This window comes from Hevea brasiliensis, chromosome 9 (genome assembly GCF_030052815.1).
Source record: "Hevea brasiliensis isolate MT/VB/25A 57/8 chromosome 9, ASM3005281v1, whole genome shotgun sequence".
Lineage (NCBI taxonomy): Eukaryota > Viridiplantae > Streptophyta > Magnoliopsida > Malpighiales > Euphorbiaceae > Hevea > Hevea brasiliensis.
Window position 1 is genome coordinate 88,340,886 of NC_079501.1, and position 25,560 is coordinate 88,366,445.

The window sequence follows — 25,560 nt, forward strand, 5'->3', positions numbered from 1 at the left end:
TATCTTTTATTAAAAAAATTAAAATTACATTTATAAATATTACACCATAGCTTAAAAGAATGTTTTTGATATAAAATTCTGTCATTACATGTTGAACAAATTTTTATAAAATAAATAAATAATTTTTATAAAATAAAATTAAAGTTTAAAATTTTTTTAATAAGGAATTGCCGTTTAGGAATAGAATAAAACATAAAAATCACCCCAAAAAGGAGGCATGAATCTCCAACCCATGGCCTCTCCCCCCCACGTGCCTACCTCCTTATACCAGCATTTGCCTTGTCAGGATGCCACGTGTCTCCCATCCAATTATATAAAGCTCTCACTCCCATCGGATCGCTACTTTGCAACCAAACCAAACAAACAAACAAACCTCTGTTTCTTCGTCTCCGTTGAACAACAAAAAACTAAATTAAAAAGGAAAAAAAAAATCCGAATTAAGTTTCCTAGAAAGAGAGAGAGAGACTATCGCGATACTATTGGTCGTAGAAACGGAAAGTCGCAGAGAAGTTGCAGAGAGTAGGGGGAGAGATTGAGAGGGAAGACAGAAATGGCGACGTCGTTGCCGGAATTGCAGCGAGGAGAAGGGATGATATTGTCGAGCTCGGTGAAGAAGGTGGAGTCGAAAGGTTGTTTGGAGAGCGGCGACCAAAAATCGCCGATTCTCATATTTCTTTACTTCCACAAGGCCATATGTAATGAGCTCGATGCGCTTCACCGATTAGCCATGGCCTTTGCCACTGGACAGACCGTCGATGTTCGCTCACTCTTCGAACGGTACCGTTTCCTCAGATTGATTTACAAGCACCATTGCAATGCCGAAGACGAGGTACCAATTCAATATCCTGCCTTTTCTACTTTTCTTTTTTTTTTAGTTTTTAATTGTCAAAAAAAAAAAAAGAATCTTGACGCCTTTGGCAAATTTGGTCATGCGTTGAGCTATTACACATCAGTTCCTGAATAATTTGTGGCCTACTAGTGTATATTTACAGCTATTGATGTATGAGCATCTGCCTTTGCGTTAAAAGTTGGAATTTGGAGTTGAGGAGTTCGTAGGCCTCTAGTGAAGTTGTCAAATTGATTTTACTGGTTTATATTTTGGGTTTCTTGTATTGCTGTTTGAGCTGTCGAAAATTTGTAATATAGATTATTAAAATTTAATTTAAATTTAATATATTTTTGTCATGAATTTCAAAATAGCAAAACCATGTTTTTTTTTCAATTGCTATTTTTTTTTTCAATAGCATCGAAAAGGCGTTTTTTTTAAAGCAATTTCGAAGCAGTTCTTTTATTTACCAACCATAGTTCCAAACAGAGCTTTCTTTTTTCTCACATAAATACAGTGTTCCACTGCTGATTCCACTTTGTGGGAGCTGATGTGTTTAGTAATTTTCCCTTAAGAAAGAAAAGTATGCTAGTTACTTCACGTACACACTATTATTGTGTATTTTCTGACATTTTTATTATGCTTAACTGCTTGTTTTGGGATGAGATTTTTGGTACAACTGCTATGTTCAGAGCAGGTCTATTTTATTTTTATAATTGTGTGGGACTGGGGACATTCTCCTAAATCTAACAACTCAGAAATGTGTGCTTGTAATTTTTTGAAAATCTAGGGGATTCATCTCGTGTCTGATTTCCTGCGGTCCAACAGTCCAAGTGGGGAAATTAATTATTTTCGTGTTGAGTATACTCATCTTTGGAAGTTCAAGGACCAAATCTTTTTTTTTTTTCTTTTTTTTTTTTTGATGAGGACACATTTCCGAGGATTTAACCCAAAATTGTTTAAAGTGGAGAAAGGCTTAGTTGGGATAAAGGCTTAGTTGAGTTGAGTTAATGTTTTTGTGTTGTTTACAGAATACAGATAATTCATAAGCTGTTAGGAAGTCTATTTCTAGCAGTTCAAATGTTGCCATTCTCCACATTTTGTGCACAACTGATTATTAATAAAATGTAAAATATTATAAATTTAATGATAGTTAAAAATATGCTTATGCAAAATAGTTGTCATTATTATACTCTTGTATCCTGCATTTTTAAGAGTAAAAAATTTATGAAAATGTTGTTTGTAAAATATAAAATTCCTATTAGGATTTCCTCATTGCGAACTTAAAATCTGATCCATGAAACCTATACTTTTCGCATCTTTTGGCTGCTTGTCACTTTTGGAAAGCCTGATTTCAAGTGGCCCTTGTGAAATGATTTGCCTGAACAAACTAAGTGCATCTAGTGGATCCGTCATTTCTATCTCGACCCCTGCAAGCAGTCTTTAACTGACACTTTTTTTTTTTTTTTTGCTACAGATAGTAGGCATGATGTCATAATATTTTGGAAATGCAGGTTATTTTTCCAGCTCTTGACATACGTGTCAAGAATGTGGCACAAACATACTCACTTGAGCACAAGGGTGAAAGCAGTCTTTTTGATCAATTATTTGAGCTGCTAAATTCTTATATGCAAAATGATGAAAGTTTCCCAAGAGAATTAGCATCTTGCACAGGAGCTCTTCTGACATCGCTTAGTCAGCACATGGCAAAGGAAGAGGAACAGGTGCAGTTTCATTTCATGCCTTTTATATAGTATCCTGCTACTTAGAATGTCTGTTGAGCAAAACTCCTTCGAGCAATGATAATGGTAATGGTCCATAATAACAATAGGAAAAGAAATCAATTAGAGTAATATAAGGTATATACTTTTTCGTGACAGTTGTGGGTTTGGGGAGCTGATACGCACTATCTTAGAAATTATTAATATCATAATTGACACATTACTTTATACATTTTTTGCTTATGGATTCAAGGAAATAATATTTTAGATTCTCATTCTCCACATGTATGGATGGCTTGAATATTTTTAATTACTCATCAATTTGGGCTTGGCTTGATAGTTGTGGATATAACATGTGCATGTGAGAGGGAATTTTGGACCTTATAGTAGGCAGGTATCATATGGCGTCTATACATTGATGCCATTTGACATAAGATAGTATTTGCAAACAGCTGTCTATCCAAGATGTGAGATTTGAATGAGAATTTTTTTTAAAAAGCTTTATATAAGAATCACATTTAAAATCCAATCTTGTCAATGTCAAAACATTAATCTTGCTAGATGTTGAATTAAAAATTTTATGGGGTAAAATGAGTTCCTGCCTTCTGCACTAAATCTGGCTTGACTGTGAATGACAAAAGTGTAATTTCAATATCCATTATAGATAAGTTATAAACTCCTGTTTGAAGTTGATTCAATCTACCATAATGAAGTGCTATCAAGATGAGACAGATGACTTTCATGCTGTGAGATATTATCTATTGAATCAATAGACCAATTTTGCAGAGGATACAATAGATTTGAATAAAGGTGTTGACAGATCTCTCCTTTAACAGCACTAGGCAACAAACAGCTGTTTCTCATGTTTGTTCTATTGATTAAACTAAAAAATTGGCTGTGCAAATATCCAATGGCTTATTCATGGTTCTATTTTTATTTTCTCGTCCAAAATATTTAGCTTACATCTTTTATTAAGTAATATATCAAAAAGAAGAAAAGAAAGTAGTATCTTTTTTTTTTTTTTCTCTCCTTCGAGTAATTAATCAGCCAAGTAGTGGACATATTTCTAGCTATTTCTATGTTACAGGCATATTTACTAGATTTGCTCACCCCCGTAGGTTTCATGATATGAGTTTTGTGTTCCAATTTGTGGAAGATTTCTGTCCCTGATTCGGGACACGATCAGAGTTGCCAAATCAAGCTAATCAATTCCAATCACTTGGCACAAAGTCTTAGGGAAAGAAAAGAAAAAGGAAAAGTTACACATGACAGATAATGCGAGAGGGAGGATTTAGAGGGGAAGGAATCAACCGTAGTTGATTGTTATTGTGTTTGCCATCTTAATACACCAAGAAAACAATAGCAAAAGCAATAGTAGCTTTAGCACTTAATTGCTTCTTTTAATCAACTTCAAGGATCAAGGTTTTTAGAAGGAAAAACTCAAAATTTAAAGTTTCCAAAACCATAGAAAATTTTGAGAAATCTTCTGGACGTTCTGATTCGGAATGCTTGGAGAATAATTGCTATGGGTTTGCATTTTCTTTTCTTCCAAGTCCATGTTTAGGGAGAAGATTTGTTATTGGTTGTGGGATATTGGGAGTTTGGGATGAGAAATGGGGAAGCTGAGTCCCAGTATTGCAAAAACAAAAATAGGTGGTATAGGTGGTGTGTTTTTATTAATATTAGTTGACTTGAATCTCATTAATTGACAATATTTATCTGGTATTTATCATCCTATTGTTGATTCTAAGTAACTAGTCATGTCTTGATGATCCTGCTACAGGTGAACAATATCATTCACAACTTTATAGATAAGTTGGACATCATTTGTTCTCTAGCTTTAGCCCAAACTTTGCAGCAAGTTTTGCAGGATTTAGAGAGAGTGAGTAACTTGGGATCAAGAAAATGTAAGACTCATAGTAGACTGCATAACTGTGCATCTACATTCAGCTATGTTGCTTTGTTAGAAGCTGCAATATCTGTAGAATTCTTGGGTAAATGGTCATTATATCCTTGTCCCATGAACCATAATTCCATTGAGGCTGCCCAAGAAACATAATTATCACTGCCATGTAGTTTTATGGTAGTAATTAGTGGAGGAAAAAAATTGAAGAGAGAAGAGGTTTCTCAACTATTTTGTTTGAAAAGGCTCCCTTTTCAGACATCTTGTGTTACAAGGGTGGATATTCTGTTAGGATCAGAGTCTGGTGAAGGGCTATAGGAAGTTGCAGGTGCTTCTTTTGAAGTGGGAGCTTGGGAGGTGAGGCACAGAAGTCAATACACAAAGTGATTGGAAGTTAGGATCTTCTTGGGTTTGTGTTTTCAGACATGGGTTTTGTGTTTCTTTGAGAAATAGAAGATGAAAGGAAGACAACAGAAAAGGGACTTCAAACCCTTGGCTTTGATACCATGAATGAGGAAAAGAAAGGAGAATTTGGAATAAATTAGCTTGATTATTCTCGCAAGCTGTTGGGGGATATATACAATTACAACTCAACTCAACTCAACTCAACTAAGCCTTTATCCCAAAAATTTGGGGTCGGCTATATGGATTCGCTTTTTCCACTCTGAACGATTTTGGGTTAAATCCTCAGAAATGTGTAATGCTTCTGAGTCATGTTGTACTACTCTCCTCCAAGTCAATTTAGGTCTACCCCTTTTTTTCTTTCTATCCTCTAACCTAATGTGCTCTACTTGTCTAACTGGAGCCTCCGTATGTCTACGCTTCACATGACCAAACCACCTCAATCTCCCTTCTCTCAACTTATCTTCAATTGGCACCACTCCTACCTTTTCTCTAATACTTTCATTACGGACTTTATCTAGTCTAGTATGGCCACTCATCCACCTTAACATTCTCATCTCTGCAACTCTTATCTTAGATGCATACGACTCTTTCAGTGCCCAACACTCATTACCATATAACATAGCCGGTCGTATGGCTGTACGGTAAAATTTTCCTTTTAATTTATTGGGAATCTTACGATCACATAAAACTCCCTTGGCATGTCTCCACTTCAACCATCCGGCTTTAATCCTATGACTAACATCCTCCTCACATCCCTCATCTACTTGAAGGACTGAGCCTAGATATTTAAAGTGATTACTTTGGGACAGTACCACTCCATTCAAACTAACTCCTTCCCTATCACCAGTTTGGCCTTCACTGAACTTGCAATGCATGTATTCTGTCTTCGTTCTACTTAACTTAAAACCCTTTGACTATAGAGTACTTCTCCAAAGTTCTAGCTTCCTATTGACTCCTTCTTGTGTCTCATCTATCAGAACAATATCATCCGCAAACATCATGCACCAAGGAATACTCTCTTGTATATGTTTCGTCAGTTCATCTAAAACTAATGTGAAAAGGTAAGGGCTTATGGTTGATCCTTGGTGTAATCCAATTGAGATCGGAAAATCTCTTGTGTCCCCTCCCACTGTGCGCACAATAGTAGTTGCTCCTTCATACATATCTTTCAATACTTGTATGTACCTAATAGATACCCTCTTTTGTTCTAACACATTCCATAAGACCTCTCTTGGAACACTATCATAAGCCTTCTCCAAATCAATAAAAACCATGTGTAGATTTTTCTTCCCATCTCTATATTTCTCCATCAAGCTTCTAATGAGAAAGATCGCTTCCATAGTTGAACGACCGAGCATGAAACCAAATTGATTGAGAGAGATAGAAGTATAATGACGTAGTCGATGCTCTACAACTCTCTCCCACAACTTCATAGTATGGCTCATGAGTTTAATTCCCCTATAGTTTGAGCAACTCTGTATGTCTCCCTTATTTTTAAAAATAGGTACTAAAATACTCTTCCTCCATTCATCAGGCATTTTCTTTGAGTTTAGAATCTTATTAAATAATTTAGTTAACCATGCCACTCCCATATCTCCCAAATACTTCCACACTTCAATTGGTATTTCATCGAGTCCACAGGCTTTACCCACTTTCATTCTCTTAAGTGCTTCCTTTACTTCTAAAGATCTAATCCTTCTAGTATAATTTACATTCTTTTCTTTTGTTCTATAATCTATATTCACGCTATTTCCATTTTGACTATTATTAAAGAGATTATTAAAATAATTTCTCTATCTTTCTTTAATGTCCTCATCTTTCACCAATACTTTTCCTTCTTTATCCTTAATGCACCTAACTTTATTGAGATCTTGACATTTCCTTTCTCTACTCCTTGCTAATCTATAAATGTCTTTCTCCCCTTCTTTAGTTCCAAGTTTCTCATATAACTTGTCAAAGGCCTGTGCTCTTGCTTGACTAACTGCCTTTTTTGCCTCTTTCTTTGCTATATTGTACTGTTCATATGCCTCATTATTATCACATTTAGGTAATTTCTTATACCATTCCCTTTTTCTCTTCACTGCCTTTTGTACTTCCTCATTCCACCACCATCTCTCTTTTGAGGGTGGTCCATGTCCTTTAGACTCTCCAAGTACTTTTCTAGCTACTTCTCTAATCTTTGATGCCATCTGTATCCACATATCATTGGCCTCCATATCTAGCTTTCATACTTCGGACTCGAGAAGCTCATTTTTGAACTTCACTTGCTTTACTCCTTTGAACTCCCACCACTTTGTTCGAGCTACACTATTTCTTCTGATCTTACTTGAATTGTTCCTAAACTTGACATCCAAGACCACCAACCTATGTTGACTTGTTAAAGCCTCTCCTGGAATGACCTTGCAATCCTTGCATAGAGCTCTATTTGTCTTCCTGGTTAAGAGGAAGTCGATTTGGCTTCTATGTTGCCCACTTTTGAAAGTCACTAAATGTGACTCTCTTTTTATAAAGTAGGTATTTGCTAGTATTAGGTCGTATGCCATAGCAAAATCCAGGATGCTTTTTCCCTCCTCATTTCGACTGCCAAAACCAAAACCTCCATGAACATTCTCATAACCTTGCCTATCACTTCCTACATGTCCATTCAAATCTCCACCAATGAAAACATTCTCTTCATTCGGTATGCTTTGCATTAAAGGGATATATACAATTACAAAATCATTAATTAGGAAATATAGGAAAAACTAATTAGGAAAACACAATTGAGGCACTATTTAGGCATTACAATTACCCTATATAATTTCCTAATCTAAGGCATAATTACAGTATCTCAACGTTAACAATAATCTTGTAAAAAGTATACATCATAAAAAATAAAAAATAAAAATTATTATTTGACTTGGCGTTCATAGGCTTAGGGATTATGCTAGTTAAGTGTAATTCACGTATTGTGAACTGAATTGACATGATTTACATACCACGTTCCAAATTGACGTACGAACAAAGTTTACCTCCCACGTACCTTATTTCTAGTTAAGTGGTCTACATCGTACCTGTACCCATACCATGATCCAAGAAGTATCGCGTTCTAAGCAACTATGGTTACAGTTATTAGTGTGTTACATAACCACCTATCCAAATCACCACCATAAAGGCCAATAAGACCATTAATACCCAGTTGCACTTTATTTTATTTTTTCTTTTTTATCTGGGTTCTTACAGAAATAACTAGCCACTTATGCATGTTCTTTTTATTTTCTATTGTCTATTTTTATGTTTATTTTGTTAATTCTAAACATGAAAGCCATATGAGATTATTTGAAAGCTTCTTAGCAGTAATGAGTTAAACGTTTTTATATTGAATAAAGATTTTCAAAGGTCATTAGAAGCATTAGCTCTGCATTTTTAGTCAAATTCAAGGAAATTTTTATGCTCTAGATGCAATTCACTAGTCTTTGCAATTTAAAAAAGAGTTCGCTAGCCATAGTTGCACCATTTCACAGCATATGTGATGGCCCACTTTTGTACCACTGCTACTAAGGCCTTCGGAAATGAAATGAAATCTAGGATTTTGAGTGCAACAGGAAAGGGGGAAAAAAAGAAGAAAATAATGATCCCAAATCAGGTACATGCAAATTGGCAAATGAATCTACTTGTTTTATCAAACAGTTTCTCAATGATTGCATTTCCTGTTTGTCAGAACTCCCTGTGCATAATTTTTTGTGTTGTGCTTACTCGATTGTTGTTATTATGGCCATTCATATAACACTTATGATGACTATCTACGTGGCAAAATTTGAATATAAGCTCATTTAAGCCCTCTCCACTCCTTGACTATATAAAAGTGATGCCGTGGGCTGATGTAACTTTGATATGTATATATATATTTTTTTCTTTTTGAACTGTCTTGTAAATTTGATAGATGCCATCTAGTTTATAGCAAAGCATCATCAAAGTGCTATTGAGGACATGAGGTCTGCTACTCTGCTCATACATTTTTACCAAAATTATTCATAGTATGCACAACAGCATTGACTCCAAAATATTGCTAAACTTCTATTTAGACTTTTGATTTTAATGTCAATATAACAGGAGCACTTTAATTGGTTTTCTCAGGTTTTTCCCTTGCTTATTGAGAATTTCTCTCTTGAAGAGCAGTCATCTCTAATCTGGCAGTTTGTATGCAGCATTCCTGTGAACTTGGTAGCGGACTTCCTGCCATGGTTAGCATCTTCTATTTCACCTGTTGAATACCAGGATATGCGCAAGTGCTTAAGTAAGATAATCCCAGAAGAGAAGCTTCTTCAGCAGGTAAGGTTTTCACTCTTCATTCAGCATTTTATTTCTTTTGGCATGTACTTTTCTGAGTGCATATAGCTGATAAAAAGTGTTTCCTGGTGAAGATTATTTTCACCTGGATGGAAGGGAGAAATGGTACAAAGACAGCGGAAAGTTGTGTAGATAATCCTCAGGATCAATACTGTGCAAATTCCACTTGGTGTGCAAGTTCTCATGAATTGGATAATGTCACATGTACATGTAAGCAATACAAGATCGGGAAAAGGAAATATTTCGAGTCAACTAATGATGCTTCAGACAGTATTGGAACATCAACACACCCAATAAATGAAATATTGCTTTGGCATAGTGCTATTAAGCGAGAATTGAACGAGATAGCTGAGGAAGCTAGAAGAATACAACTTTCTGGAGATTTTACAAATTTATCAGCCTTTGATGATCGGTTGCAGTTCATTGCTGATGTTTGCATCTTCCACAGGTATTTCCTTTCTGTTATTTTACTATGCATCTAAGTAGATATTTTATTCATTTTTCAAGGAACTTCTTAATATAGCTTTTACTTATTTTGTAAAGTAGGCTTTTGTGTTCTTTTGCACCAGAGACATTTTTCTTAAGAAAATGCGCCAAGCCTAACTCACCCCCAAAAGCTGGCTTAAGGGGAGAGGAGTGCCCAAGGCTTAATAAGGGGCACATTGCCCTATCCCAAACCAATATGGGATATTAACATCATACATATGGATAAGAAGGGATTTTAAGTTCTCAAATTGTTCTATTGCCAATGGGAAAAAGGAAGATTGTTTCTGCTCTTAGCAATTTTAAAATGGCACAGAGCTGTTGTGAAATGTTGATCATGTTATATTGATACCCTAATTTCTCCACATTTACTTGTGTATTTCTCATGTTTGTTTTCTCCAATTGTGTTCTGATTATTGCAAAGGATAAGCCATATCTTAATAGATAATTTGAGCAAAGTCGCAAGGAATAACTGTTATATTTTTTCAGACTTTCAACAAAAGACCATGTTCCCTAGCTTCTAACTTGCCAATTTTTACAATATATGAAGCATATCTTAAATTGTCTAATTTGAAGCATTTGTGCTTTTCTGATTACAGTATTGCTGAGGACAAAGTCATATTTCCTGCAGTAGATGGAGAATTCTCTTTCTTCCAAGAGCATGCTGAAGAAGAAAGTCAATTTAATGAGTTTAGACGTTTGATAGAAAGTATTCAAAGGGCAGGTGCAAATTCTAACTCAGCTGCTGATTTTTATGCAAAGTTATGCTCTCATACTGATCAAATAATAGAAACTATACAAAGGCACTTCTACAATGAGGAAGTTCAGGTGAGCTTTCCTTATGGATGTAATAATTCTCCTTGGGGATGTTTGGTAGTCTATGAACTGCGAAATTATGCCTAGTTTCCTTTAATACTGAACTAGTACTACAAACTCTGAATTAGCCAGTGGGAGTTGGTGAATCGTGAACGTGATAATGCATAGAAGTGCTTTGGGAAGTTTAAAAACAACTCTGCTCTGTCTGCTCCTATTTCAAATTTAAAGCTGGTAATAGAGACTATAGAGTCTTCTGAAAGGAGTTTATATGGATGTTGCATGGCTAGAAATTGTAGCACCAAACATCCCCTTTGATTTTTGAAGACTATCTTCTAAGTTCCTTGCATATCTAGGTTCTTCCACTAGCCCAAAAGCTCTTTAGCTTCAAAAGGCAGCAGGAACTTTTGTACCAAAGCTTATGTGTGATGCCCTTGAAATTGATTGAGCGTGTCTTGCCATGGTTAGCGGGGTCACTAACTGAAGAGGAAGCCAAGAATTTTCTTAAAAACATGCAATCTGCAGGTTCTGTATCCATCTCCATTATAGCTACTTACTAGATCTATTCTGTCCAATGAAGCAATACATTTACTGTATTTTCTCAAATTTGTGTTTATTTTGATTCAGCTCCATCAGCGGATACTGCTTTGGTAACACTTTTTACTGGCTGGGCTTGCAAGGGTCGTAACAAGGGTGCATGTTTGTCAAGTGCAATTGGTTGTTGTCCTGCCAAAAAATTCATTGATATTGAAGCAGATATTGTTAGATCATGCTCTGCATGTGCTTCTGCATTTCTCTCTAAGGATAGCTCTGTATCAGTTTGTGGAGATGACAACAAAAGGCCAGTCAAAACAAATATTCTAGTGTCATGTAAAAATAGCAATGCCCTCAATCCATCTTGGGCGCTAAGTTCCCATGAACTCTCTTGTACTGATTGGTCTTGTTGTGTCCCAGGTTTAGGAGTGAACAGCAATAATCTGGGACTCACTTCTCTTTCTACTACCAAGTCTTTGCGGTCCTTGTCTTTCAGCTACTCTGCTCCAGCTCTTAACTCCAGTCTTTTTGTTTGGGAAGCACATAATAGCTCCTCTGATATTGGGTATGTAGAACGACCAATTGATACAATATTTAAGTTTCATAAAGCCATAAGCAAAGACTTGGAGTATCTGGATGCTGAATCTGGAAAGCTCAGTGATTGTGATGAGACACTTCTTCAGCAGTTTATTGGAAGGTTCCGATTGTTATGGGGCTTATACAGAGCTCATAGTAATGCTGAGGATGATATTGTTTTTCCAGCATTGGAATCCAAAGAGGCACTTCATAATGTGAGTCATTCATACACGCTGGACCATAAGCAAGAGGAAAAATTGTTTGAAGATATTTCATGTGTCCTTTCTGAGCTTTCACGCCTTCATGAAAGCTTGCAAAAGTCTGACATGATGGAGGATTCAGCAGGAAGTAAAATTGAGCTTTCTGTTGCCCATGATGATGATTGTATGGCAAAGTATGGTGAACTAGCCACTAAGCTGCAAGGAATGTGCAAATCTATAAGAGTTAGTCTTGATCATCATATTTTGAGAGAAGAAGTTGAGTTGTGGCCATTGTTTGGAAGGCATTTTTCAGTTCAGGAGCAAGACAAAATAGTTGGCCGCATAATTGGTACTACTGGTGCTGAAGTGCTGCAATCTATGTTGCCCTGGGTAACTTCTGCTCTTACTCAGGATGAGCAGAACAAAATGATGGACACGTGGAAGCAAGCAACCAAAAACACAATGTTCAATGAGTGGCTTAATGAATGCTGGAAAGGACCAACAGAATCATCTTTGCAGAATGAAACTTCAGAGTCTAGCATTACTACAGAAGGTTTGTTTAATGCTTCTAGAGTCTTGTACTGGTAGGAATTACTGTGTAGTTACATTATCAAGCACACATTTTGTTCTGTGCAAATTTTCTACTCATCTCATCTTAATTGTTCACAGACAACGAGTTTCCAGGGAGCTTGGACCAAAGTGATCAGATGTTTAAGCCTGGGTGGAAGGATATCTTCCGTATGAATCAAAATGAGCTTGAGTCTGAGATTAGAAAGGTGTATAAGGACTCAACTCTTGATCCAAGGAGAAAAGCATATCTTGTTCAAAATCTTTTGACTAGGTTAGTTTGATAATTATATCTGCTTTATTTGCTTCTATTCGCTCAAAATTAGCGAATGCATGAATATTAGTAGTTGTTATCATCATCGTCCTCATTATTGTTGTTATTGTTGTTGTTGTTGTTGTTGTTGATTTGTGTCTTAAATTAATCTCTATTTAAATTTTGTTTTAGTCGCTGGATAGCTGCTCAGCAGAAATTACCCCAAGCTACATCAGGTGAAACTTCTAACAGTGATGACATAATGGGATGCTCACCATCATTTCGAGATCAGGAAAAACAAGTATTTGGATGTGAGCACTACAAGCGAAAGTGTAAACTTCGTGCTGCTTGCTGTGGCAAGTTGTTTACCTGTAGATTTTGTCATGACAAAGTGAGCGATCACTCAATGGATAGGTAATTTTTGACATTATTGATTGAATCTTGTATTTTGACTGAATTTTCAGAATGCATGATACACTTTTGATTCACTGCAGAAAAGCAACATCAGAAATGATGTGCATGAACTGTCTGAAGATTCAGGCAGTTGGTGCAATCTGCACAACACCTGCATGTAATGGACTTTCAATGGCAAAGTATTATTGCAATATATGCAAGTTTTTTGATGATGAAAGGTACACAAGTTCTGAAGCTTTTCTTTCTTTTTTTTTTCTTCTTCTTCTTCTTCTTCTTCTTTTTTTTCTTTTTTTCTTTTTTTTTTAAATAATTATCAAACTCAGTGACCTTGATGGACAGATTCTATTGCAGAATTATTTTGTTTCCCATGTGGCTTCTGTAGGAACCATGTTTGAACTTGTACTTGGTGTTTTGCCTTTTGTTTTAGAGATATAAAATCCATTTCTGGGCCCTCACATACAAGCTTGAGGTTGTAGTTTGTAGTTGTTTGACATTTGACTTGTAATATGTGTGTGTGTATTGTCTTCCATATTTATATTCATAAAACCTTTGCACATATTACAAATTGAAGAAGTGGTCTTTTGCATATCCTCATAATTTTAAGATTCATAAATTCTGCAAAGATGCTGCTTATGGAAGATAGTTCTTTACCTATCTTAATAATTATAAAACATTCTATAGTAGGGTGATTAATGAACATGCTAATATTTAATTCTGATCCTTTTCCTTATGCTGAGTAATTTTTTTGGTGTCGGAAATTTTTATTGTATCAGTAGATAAAAACATCAAAATCTGTCCATTTCCGTCCTCCAGAATCAGCTTGGTTTCTTTAATGGTCGTTCTGTATGAAAAACTCGTGGAAGAAACAAAAGATCTTTGGTAGGTTAATACAACATTGTACTTCAGCATATTGACAATAACTTGAGCTTATTCCAAAATTTCTTTTTCATATACCTGGGTTGCCTGTAATATTTACTGCTGCCTAATGATTGGAGGATGGCTTAATTCCAAAAGTTAGGTTCAAACTTTGGCTGTCTGCAATCTGCATGTGGTGATTTTCTTAGCTTGGTTGTGGTTTCTACTTCTAATTGATGCGGGGATGTCTTTGTGTGTGTGCATCAAGCTGTAAAGTTTGTGCTCCTGATTCATCATTACTAAAGTTTGCAAAATTTACCTAGTATGCATCACATGTTATAAACATGTATTCTTCAATGGTCAAATTAGTTGGAAAATGAAAACTGCTTTTGTATTTTTATAAGAAGTAAGTCTGGTGATTCGTTGAAATAATTTAAGTCACATTTTTAGAAATGGATGGTCAGAGAATTCTTGGCAGACTGAAAAGAAATATAAATGATATCCTTGCTAATTAACATGTATGTGATTTGCTATGAAGCTTATACATCTTATGCTTAGTTCAAAAGTGGTTTTATTGCATGGGAGTTTTAAGAGTGATGGAAAGGAAGGTTAATGAAGGTGAAGGGGGTGATTGCATGGAATGGAAAACTAGGCTAATTAACCTTATTTGGAGAGTTTTAATGTGTATAAAACATTAAAAATCTTTACATTCCATCTTTAACCCCAAGTTTGGGAGTTGAGAAAAATGGGTATTTGGAGGTGAATGGATGCAAGGATTTGATCTTCTATAAGCTCCATTTACACCTTAAAATAAACTCCAAAAAAAGGTTAGGTGTTAATTTTATTTGCACATTATCCGTCAAACTTCTCTAACTCCACTCTCATACAATATTAGAGCATGATGAACAAAACATATTTCAATTTTCTGAGATTGATACCAGCGATTTTGATTGCTCATTAGTATTTACAGAAATCCCAAAAAAAAAAATAGTGGTGACAAACAACCAGTTTTATAGTCTGTAATAAACTTTTATTATGAATGCTTACAGATATTTGCTTATTGTCATTGATGCCTTTTCAGGACTGTATATCATTGTCCCTTTTGCAATTTATGTCGTGTTGGGAGGGGTCTTGGCATTGATTACTTTCATTGCATGACATGCAACTGTTGCTTGGGAATTAAGTTAGTGAATCACAAGTGCCTGGAAAAAGGTTTAGAGACAAATTGCCCCATCTGCTGTGATTTTTTGTTCACTTCAAGTGCAACAGTCAGGGCATTGCCTTGTGGCCATTACATGCATTCAGCTTGCTTTCAGGTTTCTGTTGCTCTTAATGCTTTTATTTGCAGTCCATATGTCTTAAACTTCCTTTCATTATCTTCCTCTCTTATGAATAGTGGTTGAAATTTCTCTCCTGTAGGCATACACTTGCAGTCACTACACCTGCCCAATATGCAGCAAATCTTTAGGAGATATGGCGGTGAGAAATCCTTCTATTATTGTTGTTGTCTTCTTGGAATTTTTCTATGTATTTTAGCTGATGAAAAATTGAATTTCTATGATATTGATGAGCTAGATTAAGATACGAGACAAATGTTGATTTAACTGTTGTTATTTAGGGCTCGATTGGTTTAGTTGATAGGTAACAGCCGTTGATCATTTGGTAAATTATTGGCAGATTTTATTGTTAAATTACTACCACTAAAGAGCCCGTTAAAATAACTTCTCTATCCATCTGTAATGTCCACTTTCTTTATCAAGACCTTCCTATCATCATCTCCCATGCCGTACTTGATTTAAGTCTTGACATTTCTTTTCTGTTATCCTTGCCAATTTGTAAATATATCTCCTCTTTTGAACTAGTTTTTTTTATAGGTTTCTGGAGAGACTTTGCTCTAACCTGACTATGAAGAAATTAATTTTGTTTTGCAGGTATCTACTTTCTGAAATATGTGGATTGAGAATAGTGACTAATAAATTTATGACTGTGAGGCCTTAACTTGTTTAGCTTGAAGTGATGAATTACTAAAATACTAGTTACATATATGTATATATTTTGAGTTATGTGACTAAACCCGTGAATTGTTGAGCTGCAGCAATCTTACAAAATGTAGGAGAATAGAGTAGAGGCTTCGACCTTTTATTTGAAGTTTAGTAAGAGTAAAGGCCAAGAAAGATTTTGATTTTGCTTCCCCGTCCTCTCTTTCATTGGAAATGTATTGGAGCACAAAACCCAACCCAACCCTTAACATAGAAAATTCTTTAGATCAATTAAGTAATATGAAATATTGAGAAGTCCTCTTTTGTTTAACTCAACTCAACTCAACTAAGCATTTATCCAAAAAATTTGGGGTCGGCTATATGGATTCGCTTCCTCCACTCTAAACGATTTTGGGTTAAATCGTCAGAAATGTATAATGCTTCTAGGTCATGTTGTACTACTCTCCTCCAAGTCAATTTAGGTCTACCCCTTTTTTTCTTTCTATCCTCTAACCTAATGTGCTCTACTTGTCTAACTGAAGCCTCTGTATGTCTACGCATCACATGACCAAGCCACCTCAATCTCCCTTCTCTCAACTTATCTTCAATTGGCACCACTCCTACCTTTTCTTTAATACTCTCATTACGGACTTTATCTAGTCTAGTATGGCCACTCATCCACCTTAACATTCGGATTTCTGCAACTCTTATCTTAGACGCATACGACTCTTTCAGTGCCCAACACTCACTATCATAAAACATAGCCGGTCGTATGGCTGTACGATAAAATTTTCCTTTCAACTTATTGGGAATCTTGCGATCACATAAAATTCCCGTGGCACGTCTCCACTTCAACCATCCGGCTTTAATCCTATGACTAACATCCTCCTCACATCCCCCATCTACTTGAAGGACAGAGCCTAGATATTTAAAGTGATTACTTTGGGACAGTATCACTCCATTCAAACTAACACCTTCCCTATCACCAGTTTAGCCTTCACTGAACTTGCAATGCATGTATTCTGTCTTCGTTCTACTTAAAACCCTTTGACTCTAGAGTACTTCTCGAAAGCTCTAGCTTTCTATCAATTCCTTTTCGTGTCTCATCTATCAGAACAATATCATCCGCAAACATCATGCACCAAGGAATACTCTCTTGTATATGTTTCGTCAATTCATCTAAAACTAATGCAAAAAGGTAAAGGGTTATAGCTGATCATTGGTGTAATCCAATTGAGATCGGAAAATCTCGTGTCCCCTCCCACTATGCACAATAGTACTTGCTCCTTCATACATATCTTTCAACACTTGTATGTACCGAATAGATACCCTCTTTTGTTCTAACACATTCCATAAGACATCTCTTGGAACACTATCATAAGCCTTCTCTAAATCAATAAAAACCATGTGTAGATCTTTCTTCACATTTCTATATTTCTCCATCAAGCTTCTAATGAGAAAGATCGCTGCCATAGTTGAACAATCGGACATGAAACCAAATTGATTGATAGAGATAGAAGTATCATGACGTAGTCGATGCTCCATAACTCTCTCCCACAACTTCATAGTATGGCTTACGAGTTTAATTCTCCTATAATTTGAGCAACTCTTTATGTCTCCCTTATTTTTAAAAATAGGTACTAAAATACTCATCCATTCATCAGGCATTTTCTTTGAGTTTTGAATCTTATTAAATAATTTAGTTAACCATGCCACTCCCAATCTCCCAAGCACTTCCACACTTCGATTGGTATTTCATCGGGTTCACAGGTTTTACCCACTTTCATTCTCTTAAGTGCTTCCTTTACTTCTAAAGATCTAATCCTTCTAGAATAATTCACATTCTTTTCTATTGTTCTATAGTCTATATTCACGCTATTACCATTTTAACTGTTATTAAAGAGATTATTAAAATAATTTTTTCATCTTTCTTTAATGTCCTCGTCTTTCACCAATATTTTTCCTTCTTTATCCTTAATGCACCTAAGTTCATTGAGATCTTGACATTTCCTTTCTCTCCTCCTTGCTAATCTATAAATATCTTTCTTCCCTTCTTTAGTTTCAAGTTTCTCATATAACTTTTCAAAGGCCTGTGCTCTTGCTTGAATAACTGCCTTTTTTGCCTCTTTTTTTGCTATCTTGTATTGTTCATATGCCTCATTATTATCACATTTAAGTAATTTCTTATATCATTCCCTTTTTCTCTTCACTGTCTTTTGTACTTCCTCATTCCACCACCATCTCTCTTTTGAGGGTGGTCCATGTCCTTTAGACTCTTCAAGTACTTTTCTAGCTACTTCTCTAATCTTTGATGCCATCTGTATCCACATATCATTGGTCTCCATATCCAGCTTCCATACTTCTGTCTAGAGAAGCTCATTTTTGAACTTTACTTGCTTTACTCCTTTGAATTTCCACTACTTTGTCCAAGCTACACTATTTCTTCTAACCTTACTTGAATTGTTCCTAAACTTGACATTCAAGACCATCAACCGATGTTGACTTGTTAAAACCTCTCCTGAAATGACTTTGCCATCCTTGCATAGAGCTCTATTTGTTTTCCTGGTTAAGAGGAAGTCGATTTGGTTTCTATGTTGTCTACTCTTGAAAGTCACTAAATGTAACTCTCTTTTTATAAAGTAGGTATTTGCTAGTATTAGGTCGTATGTCATAGCAAAATCCAGGATGCTTTTTCCCTCCTCATTTCGACTGCCAAAACCAAAAATTCCATGAACATTCTCATAACCTTGTCTATCACTTACTACATGTCCATTCAAATCTCCACCAATGAAAACATTCTCTTCATTCGGTATGCTTTACATTAAATCATCCATATCTTCCCAAAACCTTTGTTTACTCTCACTATCTAGTCCTATTTGTTGGGCATAAGCACTAACTACATTTATTGTTTCTCCTTCTAGTACTAGCTTTACTAGTATAATTCTATCTCCTACTCTTTTCCCAGCTATTACTGCGTTTTTCAATGTCTTGTTTATGATTATGCCCACTTCGTTCTTGTTTATAATGTAATATTTGATTTTACTTATTTGTCCTTTCAAACATTTACCCCTTCATCTTTATTTTATATAATATAGATTAAAAACAAGGGCTTACAACCCATCATCTTTGTAAAACAATAAAAGATCAAATGGGGCAATTGAATTTTGATATAATTAGTTGGCCTATCATTCAAATCAATATAACTTTCCTGAGTGATTGAATCTAAGTTACATGAATAGACAAAAGAACTGCAAAATGGAAGCAATTTCTTCTTCTAGGGAATTCTTTAGTTGTCTGATATATTTGATAGGGTGGGTTGATATTGATAAGAACATACTTTGGTAAATGACAAAAGTATCTGGTGTCTCTTTGTTGTTCTGCTTAGCTACAGAGTACATAAAGTGATCATTTACTATCTTTCTTTATTTTTGTTGTAAACCAACTCAGGTGTACTTTGGCATGCTTGATGCATTGTTGACCACAGAGGAGCTTCCAGAGGAATATAGGGACCATTATCAGGTACATTTGCCCCTTATAAATGTTTTATTTCGTACTTAGCTCTCTATTGAATGTCTAGTTTCTGTTGCATTTTTTCTGCTGAAAAGAACACACAAAGGAGTTCTGAAGACACATTTGGTGTCCAAAACATGTTATCCTTGAGTGGAAATGTATTCAATACCCAGGTTAATGAATTATACGTTCCTAGTCATCCAAAAAGAAAACAATATAACTCAACCCAACTCAACTAATCCTTTACCCCAAAAATTTGAGGTCGGCTATATGGATTCGCTTTCTTCACTCTCAACGATTTTGGGTTAAATCCTCAGAAATGTGTAGTGCTTCTAGGTCATGTTGTACTACTCTCCTCTAAGTCAATTTAGGTCTACACCTTTTTTTCTTTCTATCCTCTAACCTAATGTGCTATACTTGTCTAACTGAAGCCTCCGTATGTCTATGTTTCACATGACTAAATCACCTCAATCTCCCTTCTCTAAACCTATGTTCAATTGGCATTACTCCTACTTTTTCTCTAATACTCTCATTACGGACTTTATCTAGTCTAGCATGGCCACTTATCCACCTTAACATTCTCATTTCTGCAACTCTTATCTTAGACGCATACAACTCTTTCAGTGCCTAACACTCACTACCATATAACATAGCCGGTCGCATGGCTGTACGGTAAAATTTTCCTTTCAACTTATTGGGAATCTTGCGATCACATAAAACTCTCGTGGAACGTCTTCACTTCAATCATCTGGCTTTAATCCTATGACTAACATCCTCCTCACATCCCCCATCTATTTGAAGGTCTGAGCCTAGATATTTAAAGTGATTACTTTGGGACAGTACCACTCCATTCAAACTAACTCCTTCCCTATCACCAGCTTGGCCTTCATTGAACTTGCAATGCATGTATTCTGTCTTCGTTCTACTTAACTTAAAACCCTTTGACTCTAGAATACTTCTCCAAAGCTCTAGCTTCCTATTAACTCTTTCTCGTGTCTCATCTATCAGAACAATATCATCCACAAACATCATGCGCCAAGGAATACTCTCTTGTATATGTTTTGTCAATTCATCTAAAACTAATGTAAAAAGGTAAGAGTTTATGGCTGATCCTTGGTGTAATCCAATTGAAATCGAAAAATCTCGTGTCCCCTTTTACTGTGCGCACAATAGTAGTTGCTCCTTCATACATATCTTTCAACACTTGTATATACCTAATAGATACCCTCTTTTGTTCTAACACATTCCATAAGACATCTCTTGGAACACTATCATAAGCCTTCTCCAAATCAATAAAAACCATGTGTAGATTTTTCTTCACATCTCTATATTTCTCCATCAAGCTTCTAATGAGAAAGATCGCTTTCATAGTTTAATGACCGGGCATGAAACCAAATTGATTGAGAGAGATAGAAGTATCATGACGTAGTCGATACTCCTCAACTCTCTTCCACAACTTCATAGTATGGCTCATGAGTTTAATTTTCCTATAGTTTGAGCAACTCTGTATGTCTCCCTTACTTTTAAAAATAGTTACTAGAATACTCCTCCTTCATTCATCAGGCATTTTCTTTGAGTTTAGAATCTTATTAAATAATTTTGTTAACCATGCCACTCTCATATCTCCAAAACACTTTCACACTTCAATTGGTATTTCATCGGGTCCACAAGCTTTACCTACTTTCATTCTCTTAAGTATTTCCTTTTCTTCTAAAGATCTAATCCTTCTAGTATAATTCACATTCTTTTTTATTGTTCTATAGTCTATATTCACGCTATTACAATTTTGACTATTATTAAAGAGATCATTAAAATAATTTCTCCATCTTTCTTAATGTCCTCATCTTTCACCAACATTTTTTCTTCTTTATCCTTAATGCACCTAACTTGATTAAGATCTTGACATTTCCTTTCTCTCCTCCTTGCTAATCTATAAATATATTTCTCTTATTCTTTAGTTCTAATTTCTTATATAACTTTTTAAAGGCTTATGCTCTTGCTCGACTAACTGTCTTTTTTGCCTCTTTCTTTACTATATTGTACTGTTCATATGCCTCATTATTATCACATTTAGGTAATTTCTTATATCATTTTCTTTTTCTCTTTACTGCCTTTCGTACTTCCTCATTCCACCATCATCTCTCTTTTTAGAGTGGTCCATGTCCTTTAGACTCTCTAAGCACTTTTCTAGCTACTTCTCTAATCTTTGATGCCATCTGTATCCACATATTATTGGCCTCCATATCCAGCTTACATACTTCGGACTTGAGAAGCTCATTTTTGAACTTCACTTACTTTACTCCTTTGAACTCCCACCACTTTGTTCGAGCTATACTATTTCTTCTGATCTTACTTGAATTGTTCCTAAACTTGACATCCAAGACCACCAATCGATGCTGACTTATTAAAACCTCTCATGGATTGACCTTGCAATCCTTACATAGAGCTCTATTTGTCTTTCTGGATAAGAGGAAGTCGATTTGGCTTCTATGTTGCCCATATTTGAGAGTCACTAAATGTGACTCTCTGTTTATAAAGTAGGTATTTGCTAGTATTAGGTCGTATGCCATAGCAAAATCCAAGATGCTTTTTCCCTCCTCATTTCGACTGCCAAAACCAAAACCTCCATGAACATTCTCATAACATTGTCTATCACTTCCTACATGTCCATTCAAATCTCCACCAATGAAAACATTCTCTTCATTCGGTATGCTTTGCATTAAATCATCAATATCTTCCCCAAACTTTTGTTTACTCTAACTGTCTGGTCCTATTTGTGGAGCATAACTACATTTTTTGTTTCTCCTTCTAGTACTAATACTAGTCTGGTCCTCTTTTCACACCTATTACTGCGTCTTTCAATGTCCTGTCTATGATTATACCAACTTCGTTCTTGTTTCTCTCCTTTCTGGTAAACTACAGTTTGTACCCTGAATTACGCACTCCCTTACTTTTCTCTCTTACCCATTCAGTCTCCTGAATGCAAGTAATATTCACCCTTCTCCTTTCCAACCCTTCTCCTTTGTAAGGTATCCACAAGCTCCATTAATTTTCCTGTAAGTGATCTAACATTTTAAGTACCAACCCTGATCCTCTTCTTATCCTGTTTCTTCCTAATTGGTCTCCTTCTATGATATCTTCTATTGTTTTCTATGTCTATCTTGTGTTCTGTTCCACTATCTGTTCTACTATCTGTCCTATGGACTAACTTTTTTACCCACACACATCCATGATATGGGAACCCTTGCTCACTTAACACCACACCCGGGCGCTGGCATGGCGCATTGCTTTCGGTGAACGCCCTACACCCTTGCATATTTTTCACTACACTCGGGCTTCGATGTAGCTCGTCGTAAGTAGAGGACGCCCCAATGTTTATATCATTTGAATCTATATCATAAGGTGTGACGAAATTTTTACGCTAGTTGTCATCTATCGCAACCCTCCTCCTTTATCTGGGCTTGGGACCGGCTAAGCGCAAACTAGTTAGGCGGAGTTCCAAAAAGAAAATAATGAAAGGGGAAAAAAAAGTAAGAGAAGAAATGTAAGATATTTTGGAATGAATTTTCCTTTGATAGCGTGGTTGCTGATTCAATCATTGCCAATTTGATCAGTAGGGGCAGGTGTAGATGAGCAGAGTTCGGATTGGTCACTCTATGGCTTTGCTCAAATCATCTCGAGAGAGAGAGCAGTGTTACGTGGGGAATACAAGATCTTGGCGCAAGCTCAAACCTTGGCTTGGATTCAACCTAACCTAACTATAATAGTCTTTTACTGTTCAGTGGGAACACATATTTATAAGCCTTATTTTGATAGTTTATAATTGCCATTATACTTGGCCTTAAAGGATTCTAATATTCATAAAACAATGCAGGATATACTGTGCAATGATTGTGATCGAAAGGGCACTGCACTCTTCCACTGGTTATATCATAAATGTGGATTTTGTGGATCTTACAATACTCGGGTGATTAAGAGTGAGTCAGCGAAACCCGACTCCTCTGCATCACATCAATGAGAGGTTAGTCTGTACATAGTTGTCAATTCAATCAAATTTTCTGCCCAAAAGAAAAGTAGTTACTTGTCATTACGTCTATATGTTCTGCTAAAATGTGTAACTCCTGTAGAAACTGTTGAAAAGATTATAGAATAGACGATAGAAAAAGCAAGAAAGGGAGCATTGCTTTCGATTTCAATTCGGAAGTAGTAGCAATAGTGTGTTTGAATACTGCATTGTATAGCCGCCAACTGCTCTCACTCTCTCTCTCTCTCTCTGTCTTGTAAGTATCAAGCAAGCCTATTGAACTTTGGTCTTTCCCCTGTGCGGAGAAATATTACGATTGTCAATATTGAGCTAAATCTGATTGCAAGTGAGGTTCAAGGATTCTATGTCCAGAAGGTTTTTATTTTTATTTCTAAAAAATTAAAATAAGAGTGAAGATTGAATAGTGATACATCATTCCAGTATACATTTGAAAATCATTATGTTAAATTATTATTACAATCATAATCATATTAAACATTAAATACAATTTAAAGTAGCGAAAATGTCTCCCTCGCCATTTGCACGTTTCAATTTGTCCTAGAGCCACTGGGTTAAAGTGTTCTATTTAAGCATTTTGGAAGAATTTATATTTTGCGTTTCAAAGAAAAAAAAATTTTGCAAAACTTCAATATAATAACAAATTTAAATTTTTTATTATTGGAAATTTTCATATGATTAAGAATATCTCAAATCAAGTTAAAAAAATGATTTTTTTTACTCATGCTTTAATTTTATTTTTATATAATTTTAGAAAAATTTTATTTTAATTAATTAATGAATTTTAAAATTCATAAAATTTCTTTAGGTATAATAATATGACACAATTAAGAAAAATAAAGATTTAAATTAAAATCATGTGAACATCTAAATAAATACTTCTATTGCATTTCAGTATTATGTATTTAAATAGAGAAGATGTGTTCTTCTTTATCAATAATATATTTTTTTTTGCCGACGCAAGTTTTGGAATATCAGTCTTATTATGTATAATTACATGATGTTCACAAATTATTTTATTATTCATAATTTTAAAAAAAATTAAATTAGATTATAAAAATTTTAATTTTTTTCAACATTTTACAAGTATAGTCAATTATTTAATTTTTAAAATTTTAGTTTAATTTTAAATATTTGTTATTTTTAATAAATAATAAAAATAGTTATAAATAATTATGGAAACTATGATATATTAGTCTACTAGAAGATAGATTAATAGTTAAAATTATGTCATACAAGTTGAGACAGATTAATAGTCAAAATAATGTCACGCGAGTTGACTTAAATTAATTTTGATTATTCATTAAAAAATTCAAAATCAAAGTTAAAATTGTCAGAAAATAAAAAATTTAAAAAATATATTTTTAAAAAATTAAGTATTTAAATTACTTAATATTATTTATTATTAATAAAATTACTATAATAAGATTTATGATAAAAGTGGAATTATTATTAAATAATATTAAAAATTTAATTTATATTAAAATTAAAATTATTTAAGAATTTTGCGATAGATATGCCATAGCTAAAAGTGATTAGTGAAAGAATAGTGTCAATTAGCCTCTTGTTGCTAATTAGTAAGGTATGTATTGTTGCTATATTTTTTGTCGTTGAATTATATTATTATCCACAAATTCATATATCTATCACTATAAATGCGTATTATTGGTATTTTAATAAAAAATATAAAAGTCTATTAATCAAATAAATTCAAATCTTTACGTTAATTGCTTGCTATCTATAAAATTTTTAATTTTAGATAATTTAATTATAATTTTTAAAATTATAAAAATTTATTTAAAACTTGTAATCTAATTTGAAAATTTTGACTTTTGTTATATGAGATGGCAAGTGGCTTGGCAAGAAATGTTTTTTATTTTTTTTTATTTAATTTATATCTCTCTCTCCCTCTCTTTCTTGCATAAACTAAATAAAAATCCTATTGTAACATTCTATGACGAATATGTAAAAGCTTAATCAATACTGATGGAAAATTTTAAAGATATTTTAGGAGAGTTTCCATGTTTCATTGATCAATTCATCATCTTAGTTTGCCTAGAATTTTACCTTTTTTCTGCCTCCATATTTTCCTTCAAACCTCGTCTTGTAAAACTTAAAACCGGCTTTTCCCAGAGTTTACCATGCGTGCT

At 34.7% G+C, this 25,560-nt stretch overlaps 1 protein-coding gene across 2 annotated transcripts; it reads left to right on the plus strand.

Moving 5' to 3' along the window:
• Nucleotides 1–353: 353 nt before the first annotated feature.
• LOC110644632 (zinc finger protein BRUTUS) lies at nucleotides 354–23,758 on the plus strand. Of its 2 annotated transcripts, none has more exons than XM_021797510.2 (14): nucleotides 354–829; nucleotides 2,341–2,550; nucleotides 8,972–9,166; nucleotides 9,259–9,632; nucleotides 10,267–10,495; nucleotides 10,837–11,005; nucleotides 11,108–12,343; nucleotides 12,460–12,631; nucleotides 12,803–13,024; nucleotides 13,105–13,242; nucleotides 14,961–15,195; nucleotides 15,299–15,358; nucleotides 19,306–19,377; nucleotides 23,243–23,758. In XM_021797510.2, the coding sequence occupies exons 1-14, from the start codon at nucleotides 551–553 to the stop codon at nucleotides 23,384–23,386; spliced, it is 3,735 nt and encodes a 1,244-aa protein (XP_021653202.2). In that variant the 5' UTR covers nucleotides 354–550; the 3' UTR covers nucleotides 23,387–23,758. The 2 variants fall into 2 exon arrangements, with proteins under 2 accessions (XP_021653202.2, XP_021653204.2); XM_021797512.2 differs by lacking the exon at nucleotides 23,243–23,758 and adding an exon at nucleotides 22,983–23,236 and having other exon boundaries at nucleotides 360–829.
• The last annotated feature ends 1,802 nt before the right edge of the window (nucleotides 23,759–25,560 follow it).

What these genes read in the sequence shown, in the direction of transcription:
- LOC110644632 (XM_021797510.2), top strand. Translation starts at nt 551, where the DNA reads ATGGCGACGTCGTTGCCGGAATTGCAGCGAGGAGAAGGGATGATATTG. An exon ending in TGCATTCAGCTTGCTTTCAG is followed by an intron (nt 15,196 to 15,298) that starts GTTTCTGTTGCT and finishes TCTCTCCTGTAG; the next exon opens with GCATACACTTGCAGTCACTA. An exon ending in AATATAGGGACCATTATCAG is followed by an intron (nt 19,378 to 23,242) that starts GTACATTTGCCC and finishes AAAACAATGCAG; the next exon opens with GATATACTGTGCAATGATTG.